The following is a 22,472-nucleotide window of genomic DNA, read 5'->3' on the forward strand; positions in this document are numbered from 1 at the left end:
ATCCGAGTTGGCATTCAGCCGGCGGTTCGAGAGATTCAAATCAGACATGACATGACGTCTTTGGCTCCCGAGAATCAAGGTTTTCATTCGAATGCCTAATGAGACGAGAGAAGTTGACATAATTTCTGAATCCGAAGGCGGAAGTAGAAACATACAACGCCAAAGTTAAGGGTGTAGGAGAATAATATAATTAAATTAGATTATTCAAGATCAGAGATCATATAATTAAGAAATTTGTTTGGCTAGGTAATTGATATATATATAGATTAATTTATATATAGATACAAATATATTTAACATTTGGAGGGAAAGATAAATGAAAAAGTATTCAATGATAATAACTAAAACAGAAACCCCTAAAAGATAGCAGCGACTTTGAAATTTGAAGGTAATAGTATCGATTACCACTATCGATAGTAACAAAAATCGATAGGAGTCAGGGTTGCTTTTGCATTCCATTTGATAGAAAGGGGAGGAAAAAGTAATTATTGCAAACAAATCTTAATTTATGAAAGAAAAACATATATATATATACATATATGGGTAATATGGACGAAAGCGTGATACTGCTAGACGATTCACAGGACAGTGTGGAGATTTTGGAAGACGACGTGGAAGACGGCGAGCTAAAAGAAGATGTGAAAGATTCCGCCAAAAACAAGGCACATATAACAATAAACGACAGTCAGGTGGATATTTTAAGATATATATCCAATACTAGGACTATGTGAGCAAATCTCTCTTTCAGGACATCATCGAAGAAGATGAGGACACATTGGTTTTTGAAGTGAGGTTCCGCAAGGAGGAGCACTTCGCCTGCCTACAAAAACAAATGCTTGAGGTTTTGGAACGCACTTTTGCGGAGAAGAAATTGATCTTCCGCGATAACCCGGAGCAACTGGCGATAGCAGCCTTTGAAAAGAACAATGCAGCAGAGGAGGAGGAAGCACTAGAAACGCAGGAGGCGCAAGACACTGAAGATCTTTTTCTTATCGATACCAAGCCAGCGGTCAAGCTAAATGCTTCCCAAGTGCCTTCTTACAAACGATGCAATTCTGACAGACTAGACGAAGAGACCGAGGAGAGGAAGAAACTCAAAGCGGAGGCGGTCAACAAGTGCTTCCGGCCCAAGTCGCAATCCTCCTGCTTCAATTGCGGCGAATCAGATCACTCTCTTCGCGAATGTCCCAAGCCCAGGAACAATGCTAGGATAATGCGGGCCCGAAAAAAAAACAAGCGTACAGAACGATATCACGTGGACACGGAGCAGCGGTTTGGTCACATACGCCCTGGGAGAATTAGTACCAAGACGCGCCATGCCATTGGTTATAGTCGCGGCCAATTGCCATTTATGTTCTACCGCCTAAGAGTGTTGGGCTATCCGCCTGCTTGGCTGGAAGAGGCCAAGGTCCAGAGCTCGGGTATAGCTCTGTTTAATGCAGATGTAAGTTGGATTGCTATTTCATTAGCTGGACCTTAATTGTACCTCCCTCTAGGGCACTGAGGTCACCAAATCTGACGACGAAGAAGGAGAGTCGGACACCTTCAAATACGACATTAACAAAATAGTCGACTTCCCTGGCTTCAATGTGCAGCCCACTGGCAAGTTTTTCGATGTAAGTATTAACTCAGCTTAAATCCCGTACCTTTCTTATAACATCTCTTAAAACATCTAAGGACTTCAAATACCACAACGTGCCGCCTTTCCAAGAAAGTCATTCCAAAGAGAATTTCATAAAATCCCTTGGCGAAAACGTTATAAACGGATATAAGCGCAAGAAGTTAGTGGATCTGCCTGCCCCGCATGACCAAGCTCCCATTCCCAATGAGGAACAGACAAGTTTTGGTGATTGCGATATGGATATTGTCGACGAAGCGGAAGATCCACCATTGCCCATATCTGTTCCGGCTCCGCCACCACCTCCGCCCGAAGATGACAAAGAAGAACTGAATAAACGTTCTCCATCACCAAGTCTGGATGATTTGAAGGCTCAACAGGAAAAGCTGCTGGAACAATTGGAGTGTAATACGTCACTAGACACGACGGCCAATGAATCTAAATCACAGTCTGACCTCGACGAAGCCACCGAGCTTGCAGCGACTGCGGTTAACTCCAACAATATTGAGCAGTCCCAATCAGCTCCATCCACTCCGTTCAAGGCTTCCTATGAGGGAACACCGTTGCTCAAATTCTCCATATACGATCGACTGCCAGAGGGCAACAACTTCAAGGTGGGCGTCAGCGATGTTATAAACTTTGAAAACCTGCCCGACTCCACCGGAAAGTATGAAAAAATGAAGGGTCTGCTGAAAAGCGTGCGCGAAAAGATGGTACATCTGCAGGACGAGAACTGACGAGTCCAAGGACGAAAGACACAAATCACATCAACTCCCGCCCACCAAATGTACATTTTAAATATCTTAAAGGCTTTTGTACAAAACCAATACAAAACAAAAATCTCTAGTTTCAAAGTGTTTTAAAAATGTCCAAATATGTTAATAAGCCGGTGTTTTAAAGTGTGCTTTCGTGTTTTGTACAATGTAAGGGATGTATAATTTATCTAATCTGTGTAGTCGTGCGAAAGGATGTCACCAACCGGATTGCCCTGGTTCCTTCCGTCATCATGTTGTAGTGAACAATTTACTTTCTCATTTGCGGAGGAAATAACAAAACAAGGAAATGCATATTGCGAATTGTGTTGAAGAAGCTCAGGTTTGGCAGAAGCAGGGTTCCACGAATCCATCTAGTTTATGGCCGGTGGAGGAGGCTGCGGTGGCGGCGGAGAGCCGTCCTGGTTGTTGTCACGTCGGCCGCCGGCCCGCTTGTTGCTGGTGAAGTGGCCCCAGGTACTTGGATTCAGTATGTACATGAACATGGCCACGATCAAGAAGATCATGGCGACGGAGAAGCCGCTGCCATCGCCGCGACCCGCGACCTGCGCCTGCTGCGAAGTGCGTCCGGTGACTGGAAATAGGTGATATCATTTAACAGGGTCTCTTGAAAGAATTCAAGTTCCCGAAAGTTTTCTTTAGCACATTGCATACTTTTTGGCAATCTATTACGCAGGAAATCCTCATTCGTAAAAAATTGCTGTTTCTAGATCTAATTATCAGAAAGATTTTACATTCGTGTTGTAACCAATTTATCTATGACTGCTATTGGTTACTAATAATTAATGCAATGCTTAAATCGAACAAATTCTTTATAAAATAGTAAGCCTTGAAAAAATGGCTTATTTTAAATGGAAGAAAAGGCTAATCAGGTTACATATTCTGACAAAGCAATGTTCTCTCGATAACGAGGAAGTTGAATTCTTTAGTGAAAATTCATAAAGTTTGATACTCACCATCAAAGCACTCTGTGTCTGTGCAGGCGTTCTGGTTCTGGCGAATCTAGAAGGAAAAAGTACATTTGATCAGAAAGATCAGAACCCACTGGAACTGGAACTCACGAAGTTGATAAGCCGCTGCATCGCATATTCCTGCGACCAGACGCACTCGCAGCCATCGAAGTCGTCGGACATGGTTTCGGGTTGATGTCTTGAGCCTTAGTTACGCTGTAGAGATCGAAGTTGGATGTATAATAAATTGTAATACATAAATATAAAATTATATTCTGCTGCGACTGACGTGTCTGTTCGGCGAACTGAGAACGAGGAGAAATGTTTTTAAATAAAACGAACTCAGCTGAGACTAATTATTTGCCAGCCGCAATCGAGTACATATATACTCATATGTGCTTGAACGGTTCCGATAAAGGGGGTTTGAGTTCGAGAGAGGCAGTAGAGAGCTTGGAAGTCGGGCGGTACGTACCAGAGTCGATCTGGGAGCGAATACAATTGAAGTTTGCCAAAACACAAATTCAATTTAGAGGCAGGTAGAAGACAAAATTGTATGTTTGACAGCAAACTCCCCACAATGTCCACCCTAATACTTTCCTATATAGTATGTACACATACGTAAGCCCCTAATGTTTTATGTATAAGTATTCGACACAAAACCACGACTATCAAAAAACACAAGCAAGACGACGAGATTTAATTGCCATCGGGACAAACAGGGAGCTTATCACAGTTAATTACAAGGTCTTTTCCGTTGGAAATTCCGTTTTTGAACCAAACCACCCCGAAATTGTTATCTACTTTTCAAAAACGTAAACACAGGTCTTCCGTTTTGTTTTTGTTATTCCAACGGGAGGCGTAAACAAACGCCTTTTGTGGGCGTGCACTCATCGATTAAATAGCGTTACCTCCAAAAATTTTCACACTAGCCGAGCACGTTAATCCAGTTTGTAATTAAATTATTGTTCACTTTTACCCCAGCAGCGCTAACTTTTTACTTTTTCTTACCAACTGGAATGGGAATGGGAATAGAAAACAATTACACATATGGTAGTGCTGGGTAACGACCAGAACTGGAGATTCGGTAGTGCTGGAAAAGTTCCTCGAAAGAGCGCAAAATTTAAATGATAAATTCTCTTTAGACTAACTTAAATTTACAATCATAAGATTGTATTTAAAGCACCAAATCGTAATGAAAAGGTTTTTAGTAATATCAACTCTCATTTTCGGGATTGTCATTCACTAATTAATTATCATCTTAATTGTGGCAAGAAAGAAAATTGCCGTGTCATTTAAGCATTAAAAACCAACCTATAAAAGCTCTCTTTCAGCGTCGAATGTTTGTCAAGATGTACTCATTTCTGTTGGCAGCAGTTCTTTTCCGATTGGTTGGTGCTCCTCATTCGGAAACCGTCCAAGTAATCCGTGAACTAAACCATGTTTTTCAAACGGAGCTCAATGTGTTTATCGACTTCGACGACTTATATAGCTCCAATATACTCAAAAATCTGGACACACCCAGAATCCTACTCAGCTCAAAGTTGAGAGAGCCTAGAGATTTTCAAATTCGGGGAAACTTCACCGAACGAGCTATAGTCATAGTACGTTTGATGGAGTTCGGACTAGATCCAAAGGTGGCCAGCCTTTTACCACATTTGATGGACAAGCTCCATGAGCTCCATACGGTATTCATGAGCATGGAAGAACCAGCGTTCCTCAAACAGGAACTCTACACCTACTGTTTTAAAGAGGGTTTAATAAATGTGATTTTGCTGAATGGCAAGGACCTGTACAGCTACCTGCCATATCCATCCGTACAATCGATTACGCTTGCAAATATATCACAGTATATGGATCGAGGAAGAATCATTCGCAATTTCCAAGGATACCCCGTACGCATACTTCGAAGCACATTGGCTCCGCGGGATTTTGAGTATTTTAACGACCAAGGAGAACTGGTCCGATCCGGGTATTTGTTTTTGGCTGTCAAGGAGCTTACGAACCGCTACAATGCCACACTCGAAAGTGTGCCGATGCCAGATCTACCGGATTACGAATTATACTTAGCTGTTACGGAAATGCTGGTCACCAAAAAGATCGACATTGTTTGCTATTTCAAAGACACCGGGTGGGGTGGGATGGCTTACACAGATCCACTTTCGATCCTTAACATGTATTTCATGGTTCCCCACGCCCGACCGATTTCCAGTTATTTGTACTATTCGAAACCCTTCAGCTGGCCTCTGTGGTTGGTTGTAATTTCAACTGTCGTTTACGGTACACTAATGCTAAGACTGACCTCAGCAGGAGCACGAATCGATATTGGAGAGTGCTTCCTGTACAGCCTCAGCCACATGCTGTACAATAGCCACCAAAACATCAGGACTGCATGTTGGAGAGATGTAGTTATTCACGCTATTCTAACAATTGGGGGTTTCATAATAACGAACATCTACTTGGCATCGCTGTCTAGCATCTTGACATCGGGATTGTACGAAGAGGAATACAACACATTGGAAGATCTAGCCAAGGCTCCCTATCCCAGTCTCCACGACGACTACTACAGAACCAAAATGAAAGGGAATACATTTCTGCCAAAATCTCTTCGGCGGAATAGCATAACCTTAAATGGCTCCTTGCTGGTGGCCTACCGAGATGGTCTTAACAAAAGCTATATATATCTGTTGTACGAGGATCGGCTGGAGCTGATCCTTATGCAACAGTACTTGCTGGCGACGCCGCGTTTTATTATGATTCGAGAGACAGTGGGCTTCGCTCTCGAGTCCTACTGCGTCTCCAACAGTTTGCCATACTTCGGAATGGCCAGTGAATTTATGAGGCGACTACAGGAGCATGGCGTCAACAAGAAAATGAAGGCGGATACTTTTCGGGAGCTGATTAGGCAGGGAATCTATACGCTGATGCGGGACGATGGAACTCAATCCAAAGCATTTAACTTGGATTACTACCTCTTCGCCTTTGGTTTGTGGTCTGTAGGCCTGCTGCTGTCCTTGGTTGCTTTTTCAATGGAATTGGTTAACTACCGATGCTAAAAGACGTTAATTAGAATTTTTTGGTTTTTATATAGGATCCTTATATCAAAAAAAAAATATATACACAAAAATATATATCTTCAATTTAAGGCACCAAAATATTGCAGCATGAAAAAGGAATTTCACCTTCCTCGTTTACTCTTAGTCTTTGCTTTAACATTGTTATCTGATTATTAAAGCAAAGCCAATCAGTTTTAAATCCTCATACTTTGAACTTTCATACCCGATGTATAACGGCCGGCGATTTTTATCTGATAGGTAGGAAAGATTGCATAATAACTACGCACTAATAGCGACTCCGGCTCAAACCAAGTCGTCTATTTTTAGTGGGTTGCATGCAAATGGGTGACAAGTCCTCTGCCTTTTTTTTATCATCAGCGTCCTTGTGTAGATTTGTATTTCTATTGGCCAGCGGAGTACTAGTAGAAGCTGCCATGGGAGCAAATTGGGGTTTGGCCGGAGTAATACCATTCCTCGTAGAAGTTCCAGCCAGCGTACTGCTAGGCTTTGACCGCTTGGTTAGAGACAAATTCCGGCGGTTTATGACACAGGCTTTGGTAACCTTATCCAACGGAGATCGACTTGCCAGTTGTGATAATGAGGGGTGGATATCCAGCGATGACCTGGTGGACGGCGTGATCTGTCCATTCTGGCACGACGTCGTCTTATGCAGTCGACTGCTGCGTTGCGTAAGACTTGGCTGCGGTGAGTTTTCTTCGCTGAGACGCTTTTTAGTCGCCGGAATGCCATCAGAGGTTTCCCTTCTACGCTTAGGTGTGAACACACTTGAGTCATCGTTACAATCTATGTTATTTTTGGTTCCCCCTGATGGCCTGGGATATATGCAGTCGTTGGAAGCGTCTTCTTCAAATGAAAAGGTACCGTTTGTCTCAAAGCCCATGAAGTCTCCAGAATCTTCATGGTCCTCAAATACTTCCAAATCTTCTCTAATTCTCACCTCCTTAGATATTTCTATGCGTTCTATTGATGATGTGCGAAATTTAAAGGGCTCTGGAGTACTTTTGATTTGCTTTGCGATCTGCAAACTTTTCTCAGTCTTATAATCATCGCGATATGAGGTTTTTTGTGGTGACATTTCCAAATTTTGGTTAATTGAGGCTGAACGAAAGTCGTCAAGGACTGACTGATTTGTTAGAGAACTATTTAGTAAATTTGTTTCTCCAGCTTGAATAGCTGCCATTAATTCGGCAGCTTTATTCTTCATTTTCTCTAATATCACAATTGGCTTATTTGATGATGTACGGAAGCCAACAAACTCGGAGTCATTCAATGCTTCCTTTTCTACATCTGCAGTTAGTAATAGTGTGACTCCTTTTATTTCCATCTTGTCCATTATTTCGGTGGACTTATTGGGGGAAGTTTTGAATCTCACGAACTCAGCGTTTTCCGGTTCTTGAGTGCACTTATACAGCTGTTGACTGGAATTGTATAATCCGGACTCAACTTCTTTTATTTTACTTCCTTCTACAGACTTTGTAATTATTTTTTTGGAGGTTGATGGAACATCAGCCGAATCAATACTGGATTGACTTAGCTCGCCTGAAGCTTTGAATTGGGCTAGAAACATGGCTCCCCTTTTTTCCATATCTTCCGTTATTTCAATTGGTTTATTTGAGGCTGTACGAAAACCAACAAAATCCGAGTCTTCCATGGTTTTCCTTTCTATTTCTGCAGAAACAACCTCAGCTAATAATTTGGCACCTTTCGTCCTCATATTGTCTGTTATTTCTATAGGCTTATTTGAGGCCGTTTTAAATCCCACGAACTCTGTTTTTTCCAGGTCTTGACGATATAATCCGGATTCAACCTCACACTTGACTTCAATTTCTTCTTTAGGTACTGTCATACATTTTTTAGAGGTTGACGGAGCATCTTGATAATCAATTTTTGATTGACTTAGCTCGTCTATGGATTTAAACTGGGCTAAAAACATGGCTCCTCTTTTTTCCATCTCCGCGGTGATTCTAATCGGTTTATTTGAGGCTGTTTGGAAGCCTACAAACTCTGATGTTTGATCTTGCTCAAATTTTTGTAGAGATTTTTCCCTCAGGTCAGAAGATTGGTTTTCTGTTGAAATCTCCATGGGCTGCCATTCTTCAAGGTCTATATCTTGCAGAAAGTCTATATCACTGGCGCACTTTGTTTGTATACCCACACAACTTGAATTTGAAATAAGGTCTTCTTGAGTTGACTCCTTGGATTTCTCTGCAGATATATTGGGCAATTCGATTGTAGTTAGCCATTCACTGACTGGGATGTCTTCTAAAACTGAAATGTCGTGACTCTTCACCGGCAATGTCGCAGGTTCCGTGTTTACTGTATCTATAACTGTCTCTTGCTCCGAGTCTTCAACATCTAACGACATCTTTTCGGTGTTGTAATTTTCCAAAAATGAGTCTGCGTCAGACCAATCATCGCAAACTTTTTCACCTACAAATATGTATATTTAAGATTTTAGTGACTCCTTACAATGAAATTGTGGTATTTTACCTAATTGGGAATGCATATTACTCGTATTATGCTTAACATCTCCAGACAATGTATCTCCTAAGAATCCGGGAACTAAAAGTAAAGTCTAGTATATATACTATCTTAAGTTTAAAGAATAAACCTACCTTGGGGCTCCTCTAAAGTAATGCCATTCTCAAGACAGTCGTCTTTCAGATTCTCAATTTCAGTGTAAGAATTTTCTGCAATTGCATTTGTGTCTGGGAGGTTGATTAAGTGTTCCCGGGAGGGATCAATTTTTGATTGGGAGTTTGAAGAAGGAGCTTGAACTATATTCGGACTAGTAATAAAATATTGACTAAGGTTCAGGAGGTTTTCATGTATCTTTTGCGAAGTATTGGCATCCAAGATGCACACAGCAGATGTCGAGTGAGTACAGTGATCTTCCTGCACGGAGAGGCCCGAGGAGCAACTTAGCCCATCCTGTTCGTTTTCGATAACCTCAGGCACATACGTTATTTCGGGAACCCTTTTCTTGCTATAAGTTTTAATTCTTTTTTTGCGAAATCGAAACCACGGCTCTGCCTCGAAGGGCGGCTCATCATCGTCTTCCACATAGGTAGGAGATGAACAGAAATCATTTAGAATATTTTTAACTTCCTCTTCGGGTGTTGGATCGGAATTGGCTATTAGAAGGTCCTCCAAGCTAATGAAACCACTGTTGTCAGGAATATCCCAGCTTTTAACTCGAGCTCGTGGGACATGGAAGCTATTCTGACGATCAGCATTGTATATATTGGCCATTTCGGTGACTATATTACTCCGAAGCCTCTTATTTTCGGAGTCTTTTGATGTTTTCTTGCATCTTAAGATTTCTTTCTGTCCTTTTTGGGTCGGAAGACTGATTGGGTCTAGATCATCGCACATTTTCGCTCTAAATCACTTTATTTTCATAAAATCTAAATAATTGTAGGTAATGTTATTGTGTTCTGTTCCGATAGATAAGAAGGCGCCCGACAGCAATCGAAACCGTGCGACAGAATATTTAAAAATATTCTTATTATCGATATTTTTATTTCAGCCCTATCGTAAACAAATATTAAAAATTACTTTGTGATACATAAAACAAAACTCAGAGAGTCATAACTTAAAAAGTTAATGAATTTTTTGCATACAGTATATCATGTTTATTATCGAATTGCACATAACTAGCAACTACACATCTAAAAAACTATCGATAGGCATAGGACAATTTTCATTTCCTGATATCGATGGGGAAAGCAGTTTCGCCATCTGGTAACACCTAAGCAGCGACAGTTTTTTGCATATAATACAATTAAATAATAAAGGGCGACCGCCGAAGCTGCAAAACCTGGTTTTATACTGCTGCAATTGCTGAAGATTCTAGTTTAGGTGCCACTAAGAAAAAGACAGAAAGTGCTTCGCGAAAACGAAAGAAAAGCCCAAAAAAAAGCAGCTACGGCCCAAAAGTGAAAGCCCAGAAAAAGTACAAAAGAGAGAAAAGAGAAGAGCAAAAGTGAGAGAGTGCCAGAGCGAGAGAACGGTGAAAAGAGTCTGGGCGAGAGAAAAACGATTTTTTCAGAGAACACCGCGATTTTTTTGGTCATATTAAGTGTAAGTGGGTAAATAACCCAGAATTCGGACACCAAAGGTTATACTGGTAGCGGGAAAGAACCAGGACCGGGATCAGAACGCCGTCAAGATTCTCAGGCCCATCTACAGCGGTATCCAGATCCAGAGCCAAAGCCACGGCCACCAGGACGCAGAAGCCACCGCTACCTACCGCTACAGCACTCCACTAGCCGTCACCACGCTCCACAAACAGCCACCAGCCATCATGTTCGTCAATTCGATGACGTTCCGCGGCAATCCGGCGAACTACCATCAGCAGCAGCCGGCCCTGAACCACCACACGCTGGCCGCGGCGCACCACCAGCAGCAGTTGCACCACCACGCCGCTGCCGCCGGTCACCTGAGCCACGTTGGCGGTGGCCACGCAGCCAGTAACCACCTGGCAGCTGCTGCCGTCTTGGGCCGGCATGGCCATAACTCCCTGGGCAGCGGACACACGTCCAGCTCGTCACACTCCGCCAATGTCGGCGTGGGTGTTGGTGGAGGAGCCCTGGCCAGCGGCTCCACCGGCGGTAGTGGCGGCAATAGCTCTCCAGACAGCGGCAAGATATATATCAAGAACCTAGAACGGTCCATCGACAACAAGGCAGTGTACGACACGTTCTCGGTGTTTGGAAACATTCTTAACTGCAACGTGGCCAAGGACGAGGATGGAAATTCGCGGGGCTATGGGTTTGTGCATTTTGACTCGGAGGACGCCGCTCGGGCGGCCATCGAGAAAGTGAATGGGATGCTGTGCAATAATCAGAAGGTGCATGTGGTTAAGTTCATACCACGGCGGGACCGGGAGCAGGAGAAGGCCACGCACTTCAAGAATCTGTACGTGAAGAACCTCAGCGAGGAGTTCACCGAGCAGCACTTGCGCGAGATGTTCGAGCCCTACGGCCGCATCACCAGTCACAAGGTACGTTGCTTGGTCACCTCACATTACCAGCGGGGGTGTGAGCTGGGCCGGGTGGTTGGCCGACAACCATGTGGCATAGTTTCTCACGCTCTTAAATCCTCTCTTGTCCCATTGCTGCGCATGCTCACGGAGCTGTGGAAGCGGGGGAGGAGATTCCGTTGGGCCCATCTGTGCGGATTTGTTTATATCATCGATTTGCTTTCTGTGATCTTTGCAGCTCATGTTGGACGAGGAGGGCCGCTCCCGGCGATTCGGTTTCGTGGCTTTCGAGAACCCACAGTCGGCGCTGGCCGCCGTGATTGGGCTGCATGGCAAGCAGCTGGGGGACAACAAGTTCTTGTACGTGGCAAGAGCCCTAAGCAAGGCCGAGCGGCAGCAGGAGATCAATCGCAAGCTGGAGGAGCGCAAGCGCCAAAAGGCCGGTCAAATATTCTACTATTAAGACGGCGACGGTGGCGGCTGATCCGGGGACATCGCTAGGAGTTTACTCAGAACCCACACACATACAATATACACCCATATATAAACCTATATAGATATTTACGAGAAATTGTATCAAGCAGCTAGGCGAACATTCAGGCAGCAGACGTGCAGGATGCAAGTCCTGCGCATATACATTTAGATGTAGGCAAAAGTGTTGCAACACAGTTGAAATTTATAGAAACACACACACAGGAACGGAAACGGAAACGGAAACAGAAACATAAACAGAATACGAACTCTCAAACGAAAGGATTTTCTAGGCATTAGGACAAAAGTTTCTTAGCACTCACTAGCGTTTTTTTGGAATTAGATGTTTGTCTTTACTGTTGAATTTAGTGAGCAGAGGCTTCGCTGTCAGCTTTTCGCCTAAAGAACACATTGCGTACACGTATTTCGAAATGTATTTACCCACACCAGGCCAACCAATTCACACTGGCCCCTTGGCATTAAGTCTAGATCGTGCGATCGCAACTAGAGCTACGCCCAGCCGAGTCCTGGGCGACATATGAATATTTACAAATACCTATTATTATATATTACAAACCACAAAACAAAACTAGAAAAAAAAACTTAAAAAAAAAAAATCAAAAAACAAAAACAAAAATGGAAAAAAATACTATTGATGTAACCCCCTATTAACAATTGAAGCACTCACTCTACGTATATACATAAACATATATATTTAACGTAAAGCCACACGCTGTAGTTAAAAAGCGTTTATAATACTCACACACTCTATGCTAATACTAATACTTTTGACGAGGAAATCAAGTGCAACCATTGCGAAAGCGAACCCTACACGTAATTTATATAGTAGACGCAGATGCGGAGGAAGGACTAGATCGGAGCTGAACAGAAAATGAATTAGCAGGAGGAGGGCCTAGCGCCACTGCTGCAGACAGTACATGAGTATTAAAATTTTAGCAATTACAAGACATTTTTGTAATTAATTGTACATTGTTTCAAGTAGAAAAACGAAAAAGAAAATCGAAAATGAAAATGAAAATGAAACCACAAAATAGGACAGGAAAGACAGCCGTAACGTACCCAAAAAACAAAGGAAATTCTTATTGAACATAACCAATCCGAGGAGTGTACACAATGCAATGTTTAAAATCTTTTAGAATATTATTATGGATACAAGGCACGAAAGAAAACCCAAAACACAAAAACGGAAACACATGTTCGGCCCATGGCAAATTAAACCGAAACGAAAGCAAATACATACATAATTTAAGATTATTGAGCTTAATTTTTAAAATGTTTCCAAAAACAGAAATCGAAATCGAAAGTAAAGAGAAAAACAAAAACAAAAACAAAAACAAGAAATATTAAGAAAACAACAACAATGCTAACTAAACTCACCCAAAATTTGTAAGATTCAAGTTTTGCGTCTAGACATACACACAATGTATAGTTAAAACAGTACCACAAGAGAACAAATAATGAAATTACATAAAAATAGTTATAAACGATGGCAATATTTAGGATGGCATAATTAATGTAACCCTCATTTGACAATATTTATTTTCCATTACACTTCATTTTGAGCTTAAGTTGCCCGCCCCCTGGGATCCAGGGCTTTTGACCTGGGGGACGGGCGATATTACGATTCTAGTTTTCAGGACAAAAGTAGGATTAGGCCTCCACACTCTAACTCACACACACAGAACATATGCAATATGAATTTACAAGACAAACAAAAGCAAACAAAAATTATGCAATTGAATAATATTTACACGAATGTACAAAACAAAAAGATGATGAAATTTATTTTCCTTTGCCAAGCAAATGCGACATACTTCTTATTATTATTATTACATATTATAATTGTAATTGAAACTTAATTTTTTGGTAATTGCTTTTGCAGAATTTACCTAAAACAAAATAAACGACAAACAAAAGAGAAACCCAAAGGAGGACCCTTTTATAGTGCTAAATTTTTAGAGAGTACAAGAAATGTTAGTTCAGTCTTACAAAATTAATTGATAAACAATTGATAACACACGATTCCCATTTCGAACACTCAAACTCAACCCTCACCACACAAATTTACTCGATTTTGCACATTTGCTAAAGGCTAATGCTAAATGAGACATTACGACACCTGCATTTGATTCTACTCACGAGAACCTAGTTTTATTTAAATTTTGCTTGGACTGGGGTGTGTGTGCCCCCTCGAAAGTCCCATTTTAATGACTAGCAACCCACACTGAAGCACAGATAATACTGAGACACAGATGGCGTATAATAATGCATTATATATGTAATTCCATTGAAACGAAATCCTAATTATAACATATTACAAATACCTACTTATTAACAAACCTAAAACAAGCGAAAATGAACAAGAAAATGGAAAAACATTTAATGATGAAAATCAAGATGCAGTGAGCAGAGACATGTGAAACTTGAATAAAAATGCTTTTGCAAAAAGTGTTTGAAATTGCGACTCGCTGTGTATTTAATTTACATTTTCCATATAAAGATAAGAGGGGGCGTTATATTGCAATTCATATCGTTTCATTTTCTTTAATACAGTTCTAGGTCGTTTTCCAATAGAAGACCTTTTGATGCCACTTGAAGTAGACTATCTCAATGGGCAGTGCCAGCAGACTGACTGCAGTTCCTCCAATATAGGCCACCCACACGTAGTACAGGTCCCCCCAAACGAGATCGTGGTAGGGCGGCTCTACATGATCCACACTGTAGTTCAGCTTTCCCACGGCTATCAGTTCGTGATAGGATCTTCGGAACCACAGGTCGTATAACCCACTGGCCAATGTCCGGCTGAGATATCTGTTAAACACGTCGCGATATACAGAGTTCCTGGCCATTGGCATCGTGACAGGTATAAATTGCTTAAAACTTATTTCATTGGACTTCCGAAAGACGGGTCGCTGCATTTTAATCTGTTTCAGCTTGAGAAAGGGCCACAAGGTGTTGGTCACCGGATAGCCAAAGGAATTATTGAGCTCATTTCGTTTGGTCAAAAACTCAACCACGGAAGGGGTTATCTCAAAGGTGTCTAAGTTTCTCTCCAAAACTTCCTTTCCAATAGAATCATTCAGTGTGGGCAGTTCCTGCTGCGAGATTAGGATCTTCCCGTGGGTTTTCCTGAGGTCGGCATAACTCAGAATTTTATACGCAGCTGGCGGATGAACGAGTAGCGTTGCAAGATTAGCACTGTAAAAGGTGCTAACTATCAGCCCTGCCATCATCAGCAGGCTGTATAAAAGAGTTCTGCTGAAAGAGAGTCTGTTCGGCATGACGAAGGACTGAGCTAGAATGGCTCTCAGTACATGATCTCCAAAGATATCCCCGCATCGCAGGGTCAAGAATCCCTCACCGGATTCCAAGCGATGGGCATTGGCCAGCAGTAAGGCCAAAATAATCATCAGGCCCAAGAAGTAGCGCCAGCCTTTAAGGTTGAAATAAAGACTGGAGGTTGGCATATCTGGTTCCACGGGCAGCATCAAGAACCAACTGGTTATCTCCCCCACATGGCTGGGGTAGAAAGGTTCCGGAGCGAGTGTAGTGAGCACCAGTGGAAAATCTACCAGACCATCCCGAAGCTGCATGGCAGTGACATTATGACTAGGAGTCTCGTCCTCCGGAACCAGATCCCAACAGACCCGTAGAGAGGTGTTCAAGGTCCGTGCAAAGTTCCTGTAGAAGTGGGTGAGGTAACCGGTCATCTGGCGACGTCCGTCCTTGTCCCTGTATATCACAGATCGCGGCAGCAGGTTGTAAGGAATCGTGGCGATGGGATAACCTTGAAGATCCTTGAGTTGGTCTTCGAAGAACCTACTAACTTGGGTTATTCTCCTCCGGACCAATTTAATGTTGGGGAATGCACGGTAGCTGTATATAAACTCCAGATTCGACCCGATCAAAGCCAGAACATTGAGCATATGGTGCGAACGGCAAGTTTCAAATAATCTGCTGATATTTGTTTCCGATTTGACCAGGAGAAGTATCGGAGTTCCCCGCATATCCATGAGGTTCTCACACAGGGCTTCCATTATAACCTCCTCTGCCGAGTCCATACAAGCAAGTGACAGTATTTTTGTATTGACCCTTCCTTTGAGGTGGATGCTTTGATTGGCGTTGAAGTTGAGGTGGGCATAGTGACCAAGGTCGCTCTGATGCCAACAGGCATCTGTGTTTCCGCTGCTGCTCAGTAAGAGTACAGACCGGAAAGACAGCTCTAGCCTTAGGGATTCTAGAATGCTGGCTAATAAGACTTTTTGAGCATAAGCAAAGCCCAACGGGAGCAGAATATAACAACTCATATCGAACCTCATTTTTGTGGCTTACTCTCGTATGACTGTTCTGGAAATGCCCCAAAACGAATTAACCTTCACGCCTTTTAGGTATTCGGATAGGCCGCATTTATAGCCCTAAGAACTATTTTTAATTAATCAATATATTTTCATGACCAGCAGGATTAAGTCCGTAAGAACAAACACAGGAAATTGACTATATGATTATCGTATATTTGTGGATAATAATGTGGTTATATGGTTTGGGATATATGCTAATCCATTTAGAGAGAGGTTTCCTTCAATTACCACCTGTGGTATCCTAGCTCCAAGACGAACACCAAGAAACTTAAGATAGTTCCTCCCACAAAGCCCAGCCAAACGAACTGAAAGTCCCACCAATCGAGGTCACAATACCCATTAGATCTCTCTTCCTTGTATGAGATTTTACGGAGGATCACTAGTTCAGTGAAGCTCCGCTTGAGCCAAAACCAATACAATCCGCTATCCCGCGTCAGAGCCGTATATCGCAGAAGAGACTTGTAGAATACGGAGTTCCTTGGCAGCGGCATGGCCAAAATGATGAAGGGCTGAATAACCATCTCTTCCGATCGGCGGAACAAGGGCCGCCGTAGTCTTACTTGAGAGTGGTCCAAAAATGGCCAAAGTGATTGGGTAACCGGATAGGCGTAGGCTTGATCCATCGAGATGCGCCTTCTTTGAAAGTCCGTCGAGTTGGTAAGGTGAATGAGGTCGCTATGGGAATCGACGAAACCCTTGCCCATTGAATATGTCAAGTATTTTAGCTCAGCTGGGATAATAAGGATTTTCAGCTTCATGCTGCGCATTTGATCCCAGTCCAGGATTTTATCAACAGTGGGTGGGTGAAACAGCCAAGTCGCCAAGTGGGCCATATAATAGTTGCTCAGAAAGAAGCCGTTGATCAGAACCAACCAATATAGGAACATCAACTTGACGGAGAGTCTTCTGGGTAGGATAAATGGTTGAGCAAGAGTTCCTCGGAGGACCTTATCTGCCAGGTCGTAGCAACGCCAGCTGGGACTCAACCCCACTTCCATCCGATGGACATTGGTCAGTACTAGAGTTACTAGCACAATAACGGGCATTAGCCAGTGCACTCTGAACTCACCGAAGAAACGAGCTCGAGGGAGGGGAGGCTCCATGGGTAGAATAATGAACCAGCTAGAGACCTCCATAGGAACAATCTGTGTGCTTGACTCATTATGAAGGCTATCAATGCCAAGCGGAATATCAATGTGCTCCATCTCTGAGAGACTGACGACTTCACCGATATGCCTCATGCCCTCCTCTGGAACGAGGTGCCAGCAAACATGGAGAGATGCATTAATCGTCTTCACATAGTTCCGGATGAAGTGGCTGAGATATCCGCCCATTTTCCGGTTTCCATCTGCATTTCGGTAGATTACTGTGCGGGGCATCAAGTTATCGGGTAGTGTCTTAACCGCATAGCCCCCCAGATCCGCGAGTTGTGATTCAAAGAATCGAAGGACGGCTATTACTTTTCGTTTTTTAAGGCGAAATTTTGGAAACGCCTGAAAGCTGTAGATAAACTCCCTTTCTGAGTCTTTGAGTGCCAACACATTGAGCATTTTTTCACGGATACAATTCAAGAACAGAACACGAATGTGGTTATACGAAGATGCAAATAGTATGGTTGGAGTGTCTCGCATATCCTGGAGATTGCCATAGAGGGCCTTCATTGTACCTTTTTCGTTCTCCTTTAGGCAAGCTAATACTAGTATCTTTGAATTAAATGCACCTTTCAGATAGACATTTTGATTTGAATCGAAGTTAAGCACGGGGACCTCCTCTCGGAAGGCTTCATGGGTCCAGCACGAATTCCTGGGACTTAAACTTCCTAAAAGAAGAACTGTCCTATGGTTCAGCTCCTTCTCCAGCAACTTTAATATGTTATTCAAGGAGACACTGTTTGTTTCAACTGAAGTGATAAATATAAAATACAGGGCTAGCCGCATTTTGAAGGCGCCTGTTTAAAACGGTGTGCTAAGCTGAACTGCAACCTGGCAGGACCTGGCAACTGCAACCTGGCTGTGGCTAGTACGATAAGATCTGACTTCTATCACTCTAGAAACTTGACAAAAACTATTAAAGTCACAGTTTTTAATGATGAACAAGCTCACAATGCAAAGATAAACGTCATTTCTGATTTAACTTTTCAGTAATTGGTTTTTAATAGTTAGCATTTATCTGAAAACCAGTAAAAAGATAACAAAACTAGTTCGTTCCTATACACAAGGACTTCGCTTGCCACCTGTGGTATCCAATCTCGATAAGGAACACCAGGAAACTTGTGATAGTGCCTACTGCGAAGCCCAGCCAAACAAAACTAAAGTCCTGCCACTTGAGATCAGAATACGCCTCATGATGCACCTCTGTCTTGTAGGTGATCCTTCGCAGGCTTAGCAGTTCGTAGAAGCTCTCTCTGAACCAAAACGTATATAGTCCGCTCTCGAAAGTTCGTAGCCTATATCGATGGAGAGACTTGTGAAATATTGAGTTCCTCGGCAGGGGCATAGCCATAATGATGAACGGCAGCATGACTATATCTTTGGATCGTCGGAATATGGGTCGACGGAGTCTGACTTGTGAATGCTTCAAAAGGGGCCACAAGGTGTATGTTACTGGATAGGCATAAGATTGATCCATCGAGATGCGCTTCGTCTGGAAATCCGTCGAAGTGGTGATCTGAAATACATCTATTCGCTCTTTTATAAATTTTTCGCCCATTTTGGTCTTCAAGTAGTCCAGTTCCGCTGGGGTGGTTAGGATTTTTAGCTTCAGGCGGCGCATTTGATCATAGTCCTTTACTGGATCAAGAGCTGGCGGATGCACGAGCCAAGTCGCGAGGAAGCCAATAAAGTAGTTGCTCACGAAGAAACCACTCAGCAGGAGCAACCAATAGACAAACATGAGTTTCGGGGATAGTCTTCGGGGCAGGGTAAATGGCTGTGCCAGGAGTCCCCGCACGACTTTGCTTCCCACTAAGTTGCAACGCCAGCTCGGGCTCAACCCCTCGTCTATCCGATGGGCATTATTTAGCACTATTGCTACCACCAACATCAGGGGTATTAGCCTGTACAAGCCGAACTTAAGGAAGAATCTAGCTCGAGGAAGGGAGGGTTCCATTGGCAGCATCAGGAACCAGCTGGAGATTTCCATAATGACGTCCTGTTTCAATGTTGTTAGGTCAAGACCGCCAATGTCCAAAGGAATGTCAACACTTATGTTCGCTGATTCTGTGATGACTTCCTCCTCCGGAACAAGGTCCCAGCAAATTTTGAGAGTAGCGTTTATGGTGCTCACATAGTTCCGGATGAAGTGGCTGAGATATCCACCCAACTGGCGTTCTCCATCTGCATTTCTGTAGGTCACAGTTCGGGGCATTACGTTATCAGGCAGTGTCGTCACACTGTGGCCCCCCAGATCCGAGAGTTGTGGTTTGAAGTACTGAATGATGTCCATTACTCTTCGTTTTATAAGCCGAAATTTAGGAAATGCCTGAAAGCTGTAGATGATCTCTCTATTTGAGCACTTAAAGGCCAATACATTGAGCATATGTGCACGGAAGCAGCGCAGAAATAAATCACTTATTTGTTCTTCAAAAGATGCGAAAATTATGGTGGGAGTATCTCGCAAATCTTGGAGATTGCTATACAGTGATTTAAGCGTATCCTTTTCATTTCTGTCCAGGCAAGCGAGTACTAGTATCTTGGAATTGAAACTATCTTTTAGATACACGTTTTGATATTCGCTGAAGCTCAAAATGGGAACCTCTTCTTGAAAGTTGCTTTGCTCCCAACAGGTATTATTTTGGGGATTACTTACAAAAAGCAGAATCGTCTCGTAATGAAGCTCATCCCTTAGGGACTTTAGGATCTTATTCAAGGAAGCATTGCTAGCTTCTGCCAAGCTGGTAAATGCGAAAAGTAAGGCAAACCGCATTTCTATATTGAAAGCTGTTGGCTGTTCTGTTCAGAAGCTGTTGGTAAAATAAAATGCCCCTAGGGCTGGGGCTGTTACAATAGAATAAGATATCTATCAGTTACACTTCCAGCAACCTGGGAAGCATTAAAAATGAATGGCCACTGGTTTTAATAACAGGAAAGTGGGTAGTCAAACCTGCATTTATGAATGCTTTTATCTAATTGAGGAGCTTGGCAGTAAGTATAAAACGAAAAACATTTTAATAATGGAGTCATACTTTTGGAGTTAACAATGTCGCTTATTATGAAAACAAAGTTGTCTCTTAAGAATTCTGTAAGTGCCACCTGTGGTATCCCATCTCGCCGAGGAACACAAAGGAACTTATGACAGTTCCTCCCATGAAGACTACCCAAACAAATCTGAAATCCTTCCACTCGAAGTCACGGTAAGCCTGATGGTCTGCATCCACTTTGTAGTTGATTTTCCGGAGGGCGATTAAATCGTTGAAGCTTCGCCTGAACCAAAACTCGTACAATCCACTCTGTTTAGTGAGTGCTCTGTATCGATTTAGGGACTTGTGGAATACAGAGTTCTTTGGCAAGGGCATTGCCATGATTAAGAGAGGTATGAACACTATTTCTCGGGACCGACGGAATACTGGTTTCAGAAGTCTGGCTTGTGCCTGTTGTAGGAGTGGCCACAAGGTCCAGGTTACGGGATAAGCATAGGATTGGTCCATAGATAATCGCTTTTCTTGGAAATCTTCTGAGCTGGATAGTTTGAAGATATCGCTATGGCTATCTGTAAACTCCTTGCTCAAGGCTGCTCTCATGGAATTCAATTCGGAGGGGACTATTAAGATCTTTAAATTCAAGCTGCGCATTTGTTCCCAGCTAAGGATTAGATGACCCGCCGGTGGATGGACGAGCCAGGTCTCGAGATTGGCCGTAAAGTAGTTGCTGACAAAGAACCCATCAAGCAGGACCAACCAATAGAGGAACATCAATTTGAGAGAGAGTTTTCTGGGTAGGAGGAATGGCAGTGCCAGAGTTCCTCGCAGAACTTCATCTACCAAGGAGGAGCAACGCCAGCTGGGTCTTAAGCCCACCTCTAAGCGATGGGCATTACTTAGCACTATAGCAAGTAGTAACATCAGTGGTATTAACCTTTCCAAACTCAGTTTAATGAAGAATTGGGCACGGGGAAGGCAGGGCTCCATGGGTAGCATCAAAAACCAGCTGGAGGTCTCCATCATGACGTTCTGCTTCGTCGATCCATGCTCAATCCCGTGAATGCCCAGAGGGAAGTCGACGAAATTGATCTCCGACAGCCTGATAACTTCCGACAACTGGATCATGCCATCCTCCGGGGCAAGTTCCCAGCAGATTTTGAGAGTTGCATTGATGGTGCTCACATAATTCCTTATGAAGGGATATAGATACCCAGCCAACTGGCGGTTTCCATTGGGATTCCTGTAGACCACAGTTCGCGGTATTATGTTGTCGGGTAGTGCCCTGAGGGTGTAGCCGCCCAGATCCTTCAGTTGTGGTTCAAAGTATCTGAACACTTTTCTAACCTTTCTTTTAACTAACTGAAATCTGGGGAATGCCTGAAAGCTGTAGATAGACTCCATGTCCGACCCTTTAAAGGCCACCACATTAAGCATACTTCGTCTTGAGCACTCCAGGAGCAGGTCTCGGATTTCGTAATCCGAAAGGACGAAAAGTATGGTGGGGGTATCGCGAATATCTTCCAGATTTTGATACAGAGCCAGCATGGTACTTTTATCATTTTTGTCTACGCAGACTAGTGCCAGAATGTTTGTATTGAATGTATCTTTCAGATACAAACTTTGATTGGCGTTGAAGTTCAAAGTGGGCACATCTGTTTGAATGTTTTTTTGTTCCCAACACAAATCACTTTGAGCCGAGCCTTGTACTAGGAGAATTGTTTCATAATGAAGTTCATCTTTAAGGGAGCTCAAGATGTATCTTATAGAAACACTCTGTGTGCTCATAAATCCGAAAGTAACTACCAAGTAAAAAGTAAGCCTCATTTTCAAATAGTGTTCTCTGAAGGACTGGGAGAAACAAACTGCAACTTGTTCAGAACATAATCCTAGGGTAAGGGTAATTATGAATAAGCTGTCCAACAACCAGAACCACAATGACAAATCAGAAGTCATAGCTTTTAATTGGACTATTTCTTCTATATAAAGTGCAAGTATGGTTTGTTTTGATTAGGAAAATTAGGAGTGGATGGTAAATAGTTGAGAAAAAATGTGATATGTTTTTATAGCTAATAACATTGCGAAAAA

General features: G+C 42.8%; 9 protein-coding genes across 12 annotated transcripts; 3 read left to right on the forward strand and 6 right to left on the reverse strand.

The window, feature by feature from the left end:
- The first annotated feature begins 442 nt into the window (after positions 1 to 442).
- Positions 443 to 2,464, forward strand: LOC108107461 (zinc finger CCHC domain-containing protein 8 homolog). Its single transcript, XM_017215007.2, has 4 exons — positions 443 to 689; positions 749 to 1,444; positions 1,497 to 1,616; positions 1,678 to 2,464. Exons 1-4 carry the CDS (start codon positions 540 to 542, stop codon positions 2,353 to 2,355), a joined length of 1,644 nt encoding a protein of 547 aa, XP_017070496.2. The 5' UTR covers positions 443 to 539; the 3' UTR covers positions 2,356 to 2,464.
- LOC108107463 (small integral membrane protein 14) lies at positions 2,461 to 4,418 on the reverse strand. 4 transcript variants are annotated; one of them, XM_017215009.2, is made up of 4 exons: positions 4,350 to 4,418; positions 3,453 to 3,557; positions 3,348 to 3,393; positions 2,461 to 2,965 (listed from the first exon to the last, which is right to left on the reverse strand). In XM_017215009.2, the coding sequence occupies exons 2-4, from the start codon at positions 3,522 to 3,524 to the stop codon at positions 2,745 to 2,747; spliced, it is 339 nt and encodes a 112-aa protein (XP_017070498.1). In that variant the 5' UTR covers positions 3,525 to 3,557; positions 4,350 to 4,418; the 3' UTR covers positions 2,461 to 2,744. The 4 variants fall into 4 exon arrangements, with proteins under 4 accessions (XP_017070498.1, XP_017070497.1, XP_017070500.1 ...); XM_017215008.2 differs by having other exon boundaries at positions 4,250 to 4,373; XM_017215011.2 differs by lacking the exon at positions 4,350 to 4,418 and adding an exon at positions 3,814 to 3,892.
- A 260-nt stretch (positions 4,419 to 4,678) lies between these two features.
- On the forward strand, positions 4,679 to 6,394 carry LOC108107199. The gene has a single exon (XM_017214616.2). The coding sequence runs from the start codon at positions 4,679 to 4,681 to the stop codon at positions 6,392 to 6,394; it is 1,716 nt and encodes a 571-aa protein (XP_017070105.2).
- Positions 6,395 to 6,404: 10 nt separating this feature from the next.
- Positions 6,405 to 9,872, reverse strand: LOC108107494 (breast cancer type 2 susceptibility protein homolog). Its single transcript, XM_017215042.2, has 3 exons — positions 9,031 to 9,872; positions 8,906 to 8,977; positions 6,405 to 8,845 (listed from the first exon to the last, which is right to left on the reverse strand). Exons 1-3 carry the CDS (start codon positions 9,788 to 9,790, stop codon positions 6,681 to 6,683), a joined length of 2,997 nt encoding a protein of 998 aa, XP_017070531.2. The 5' UTR covers positions 9,791 to 9,872; the 3' UTR covers positions 6,405 to 6,680.
- A 257-nt stretch (positions 9,873 to 10,129) lies between these two features.
- On the forward strand, positions 10,130 to 14,355 carry LOC108107386 (polyadenylate-binding protein). The gene is made up of 2 exons (XM_017214900.2): positions 10,130 to 11,420; positions 11,638 to 14,355. The coding sequence occupies exons 1-2, from the start codon at positions 10,722 to 10,724 to the stop codon at positions 11,860 to 11,862; spliced, it is 924 nt and encodes a 307-aa protein (XP_017070389.1). The 5' UTR covers positions 10,130 to 10,721; the 3' UTR covers positions 11,863 to 14,355.
- Positions 14,356 to 14,446: 91 nt separating this feature from the next.
- LOC108107198 lies at positions 14,447 to 15,952 on the reverse strand. Its single transcript, XM_017214615.2, has one exon. The coding sequence runs from the start codon at positions 15,950 to 15,952 to the stop codon at positions 14,447 to 14,449; it is 1,506 nt and encodes a 501-aa protein (XP_017070104.2).
- A 489-nt stretch (positions 15,953 to 16,441) lies between these two features.
- Positions 16,442 to 18,186, reverse strand: LOC108107245. The gene has a single exon (XM_017214662.2). It carries the CDS (start codon positions 18,184 to 18,186, stop codon positions 16,474 to 16,476), a length of 1,713 nt encoding a protein of 570 aa, XP_017070151.2. The 3' UTR covers positions 16,442 to 16,473.
- Positions 18,187 to 18,445: 259 nt separating this feature from the next.
- On the reverse strand, positions 18,446 to 20,173 carry LOC108107197. The gene has a single exon (XM_017214614.2). The coding sequence runs from the start codon at positions 20,171 to 20,173 to the stop codon at positions 18,446 to 18,448; it is 1,728 nt and encodes a 575-aa protein (XP_017070103.2).
- A 304-nt stretch (positions 20,174 to 20,477) lies between these two features.
- On the reverse strand, positions 20,478 to 22,211 carry LOC108107196. Its single transcript, XM_017214613.2, has one exon. It carries the CDS (start codon positions 22,209 to 22,211, stop codon positions 20,478 to 20,480), a length of 1,734 nt encoding a protein of 577 aa, XP_017070102.2.
- Between the last annotated feature and the right edge of the window lie 261 nt (positions 22,212 to 22,472).

The sequence above is a fragment of the Drosophila eugracilis genome, unplaced genomic scaffold (assembly GCF_018153835.1).
Source record: "Drosophila eugracilis isolate 14026-0451.02 unplaced genomic scaffold, ASM1815383v1 contig_1765, whole genome shotgun sequence".
In the NCBI taxonomy this organism is placed as follows: domain Eukaryota; kingdom Metazoa; phylum Arthropoda; class Insecta; order Diptera; family Drosophilidae; genus Drosophila; species Drosophila eugracilis.

What these genes read in the sequence shown, in the direction of transcription:
- LOC108107386 (XM_017214900.2), top strand. Translation starts at nt 10,722, where the DNA reads ATGTTCGTCAATTCGATGACGTTCCGCGGCAATCCGGCGAACTACCAT. An exon ending in GCCGCATCACCAGTCACAAG is followed by an intron (nt 11,421 to 11,637) that starts GTACGTTGCTTG and finishes TGATCTTTGCAG; the next exon opens with CTCATGTTGGACGAGGAGGG.
- LOC108107463 (XM_017215009.2), bottom strand. Translation starts at nt 3,524, where the DNA reads ATGTCCGACGACTTCGATGGCTGCGAGTGCGTCTGGTCGCAGGAATAT. An exon ending in TGCAGCGGCTTATCAACTTC is followed by an intron (nt 3,394 to 3,452) that starts GTGAGTTCCAGT and finishes TTTTCCTTCTAG; the next exon opens with ATTCGCCAGAACCAGAACGC. An exon ending in AGACACAGAGTGCTTTGATG is followed by an intron (nt 2,966 to 3,347) that starts GTGAGTATCAAA and finishes ACCTATTTCCAG; the next exon opens with TCACCGGACGCACTTCGCAG.
- LOC108107196 (XM_017214613.2), bottom strand. Translation starts at nt 22,211, where the DNA reads ATGAGGCTTACTTTTTACTTGGTAGTTACTTTCGGATTTATGAGCACA.
- LOC108107198 (XM_017214615.2), bottom strand. Translation starts at nt 15,952, where the DNA reads ATGGACTCGGCAGAGGAGGTTATAATGGAAGCCCTGTGTGAGAACCTC.
- LOC108107245 (XM_017214662.2), bottom strand. Translation starts at nt 18,186, where the DNA reads ATGCGGCTAGCCCTGTATTTTATATTTATCACTTCAGTTGAAACAAAC.
- LOC108107461 (XM_017215007.2), top strand. Translation starts at nt 540, where the DNA reads ATGGGTAATATGGACGAAAGCGTGATACTGCTAGACGATTCACAGGAC. An exon ending in TAACAATAAACGACAGTCAG is followed by an intron (nt 690 to 748) that starts GTGGATATTTTA and finishes TCTCTCTTTCAG; the next exon opens with GACATCATCGAAGAAGATGA. An exon ending in CCACTGGCAAGTTTTTCGAT is followed by an intron (nt 1,617 to 1,677) that starts GTAAGTATTAAC and finishes AAAACATCTAAG; the next exon opens with GACTTCAAATACCACAACGT.
- LOC108107494 (XM_017215042.2), bottom strand. Translation starts at nt 9,790, where the DNA reads ATGTGCGATGATCTAGACCCAATCAGTCTTCCGACCCAAAAAGGACAG. An exon ending in TACTTTAGAGGAGCCCCAAG is followed by an intron (nt 8,978 to 9,030) that starts GTAGGTTTATTC and finishes CTTTACTTTTAG; the next exon opens with TTCCCGGATTCTTAGGAGAT. An exon ending in TAATATGCATTCCCAATTAG is followed by an intron (nt 8,846 to 8,905) that starts GTAAAATACCAC and finishes ACATATTTGTAG; the next exon opens with GTGAAAAAGTTTGCGATGAT.
- LOC108107199 (XM_017214616.2), top strand. Translation starts at nt 4,679, where the DNA reads ATGTTTGTCAAGATGTACTCATTTCTGTTGGCAGCAGTTCTTTTCCGA.
- LOC108107197 (XM_017214614.2), bottom strand. Translation starts at nt 20,173, where the DNA reads ATGCGGTTTGCCTTACTTTTCGCATTTACCAGCTTGGCAGAAGCTAGC.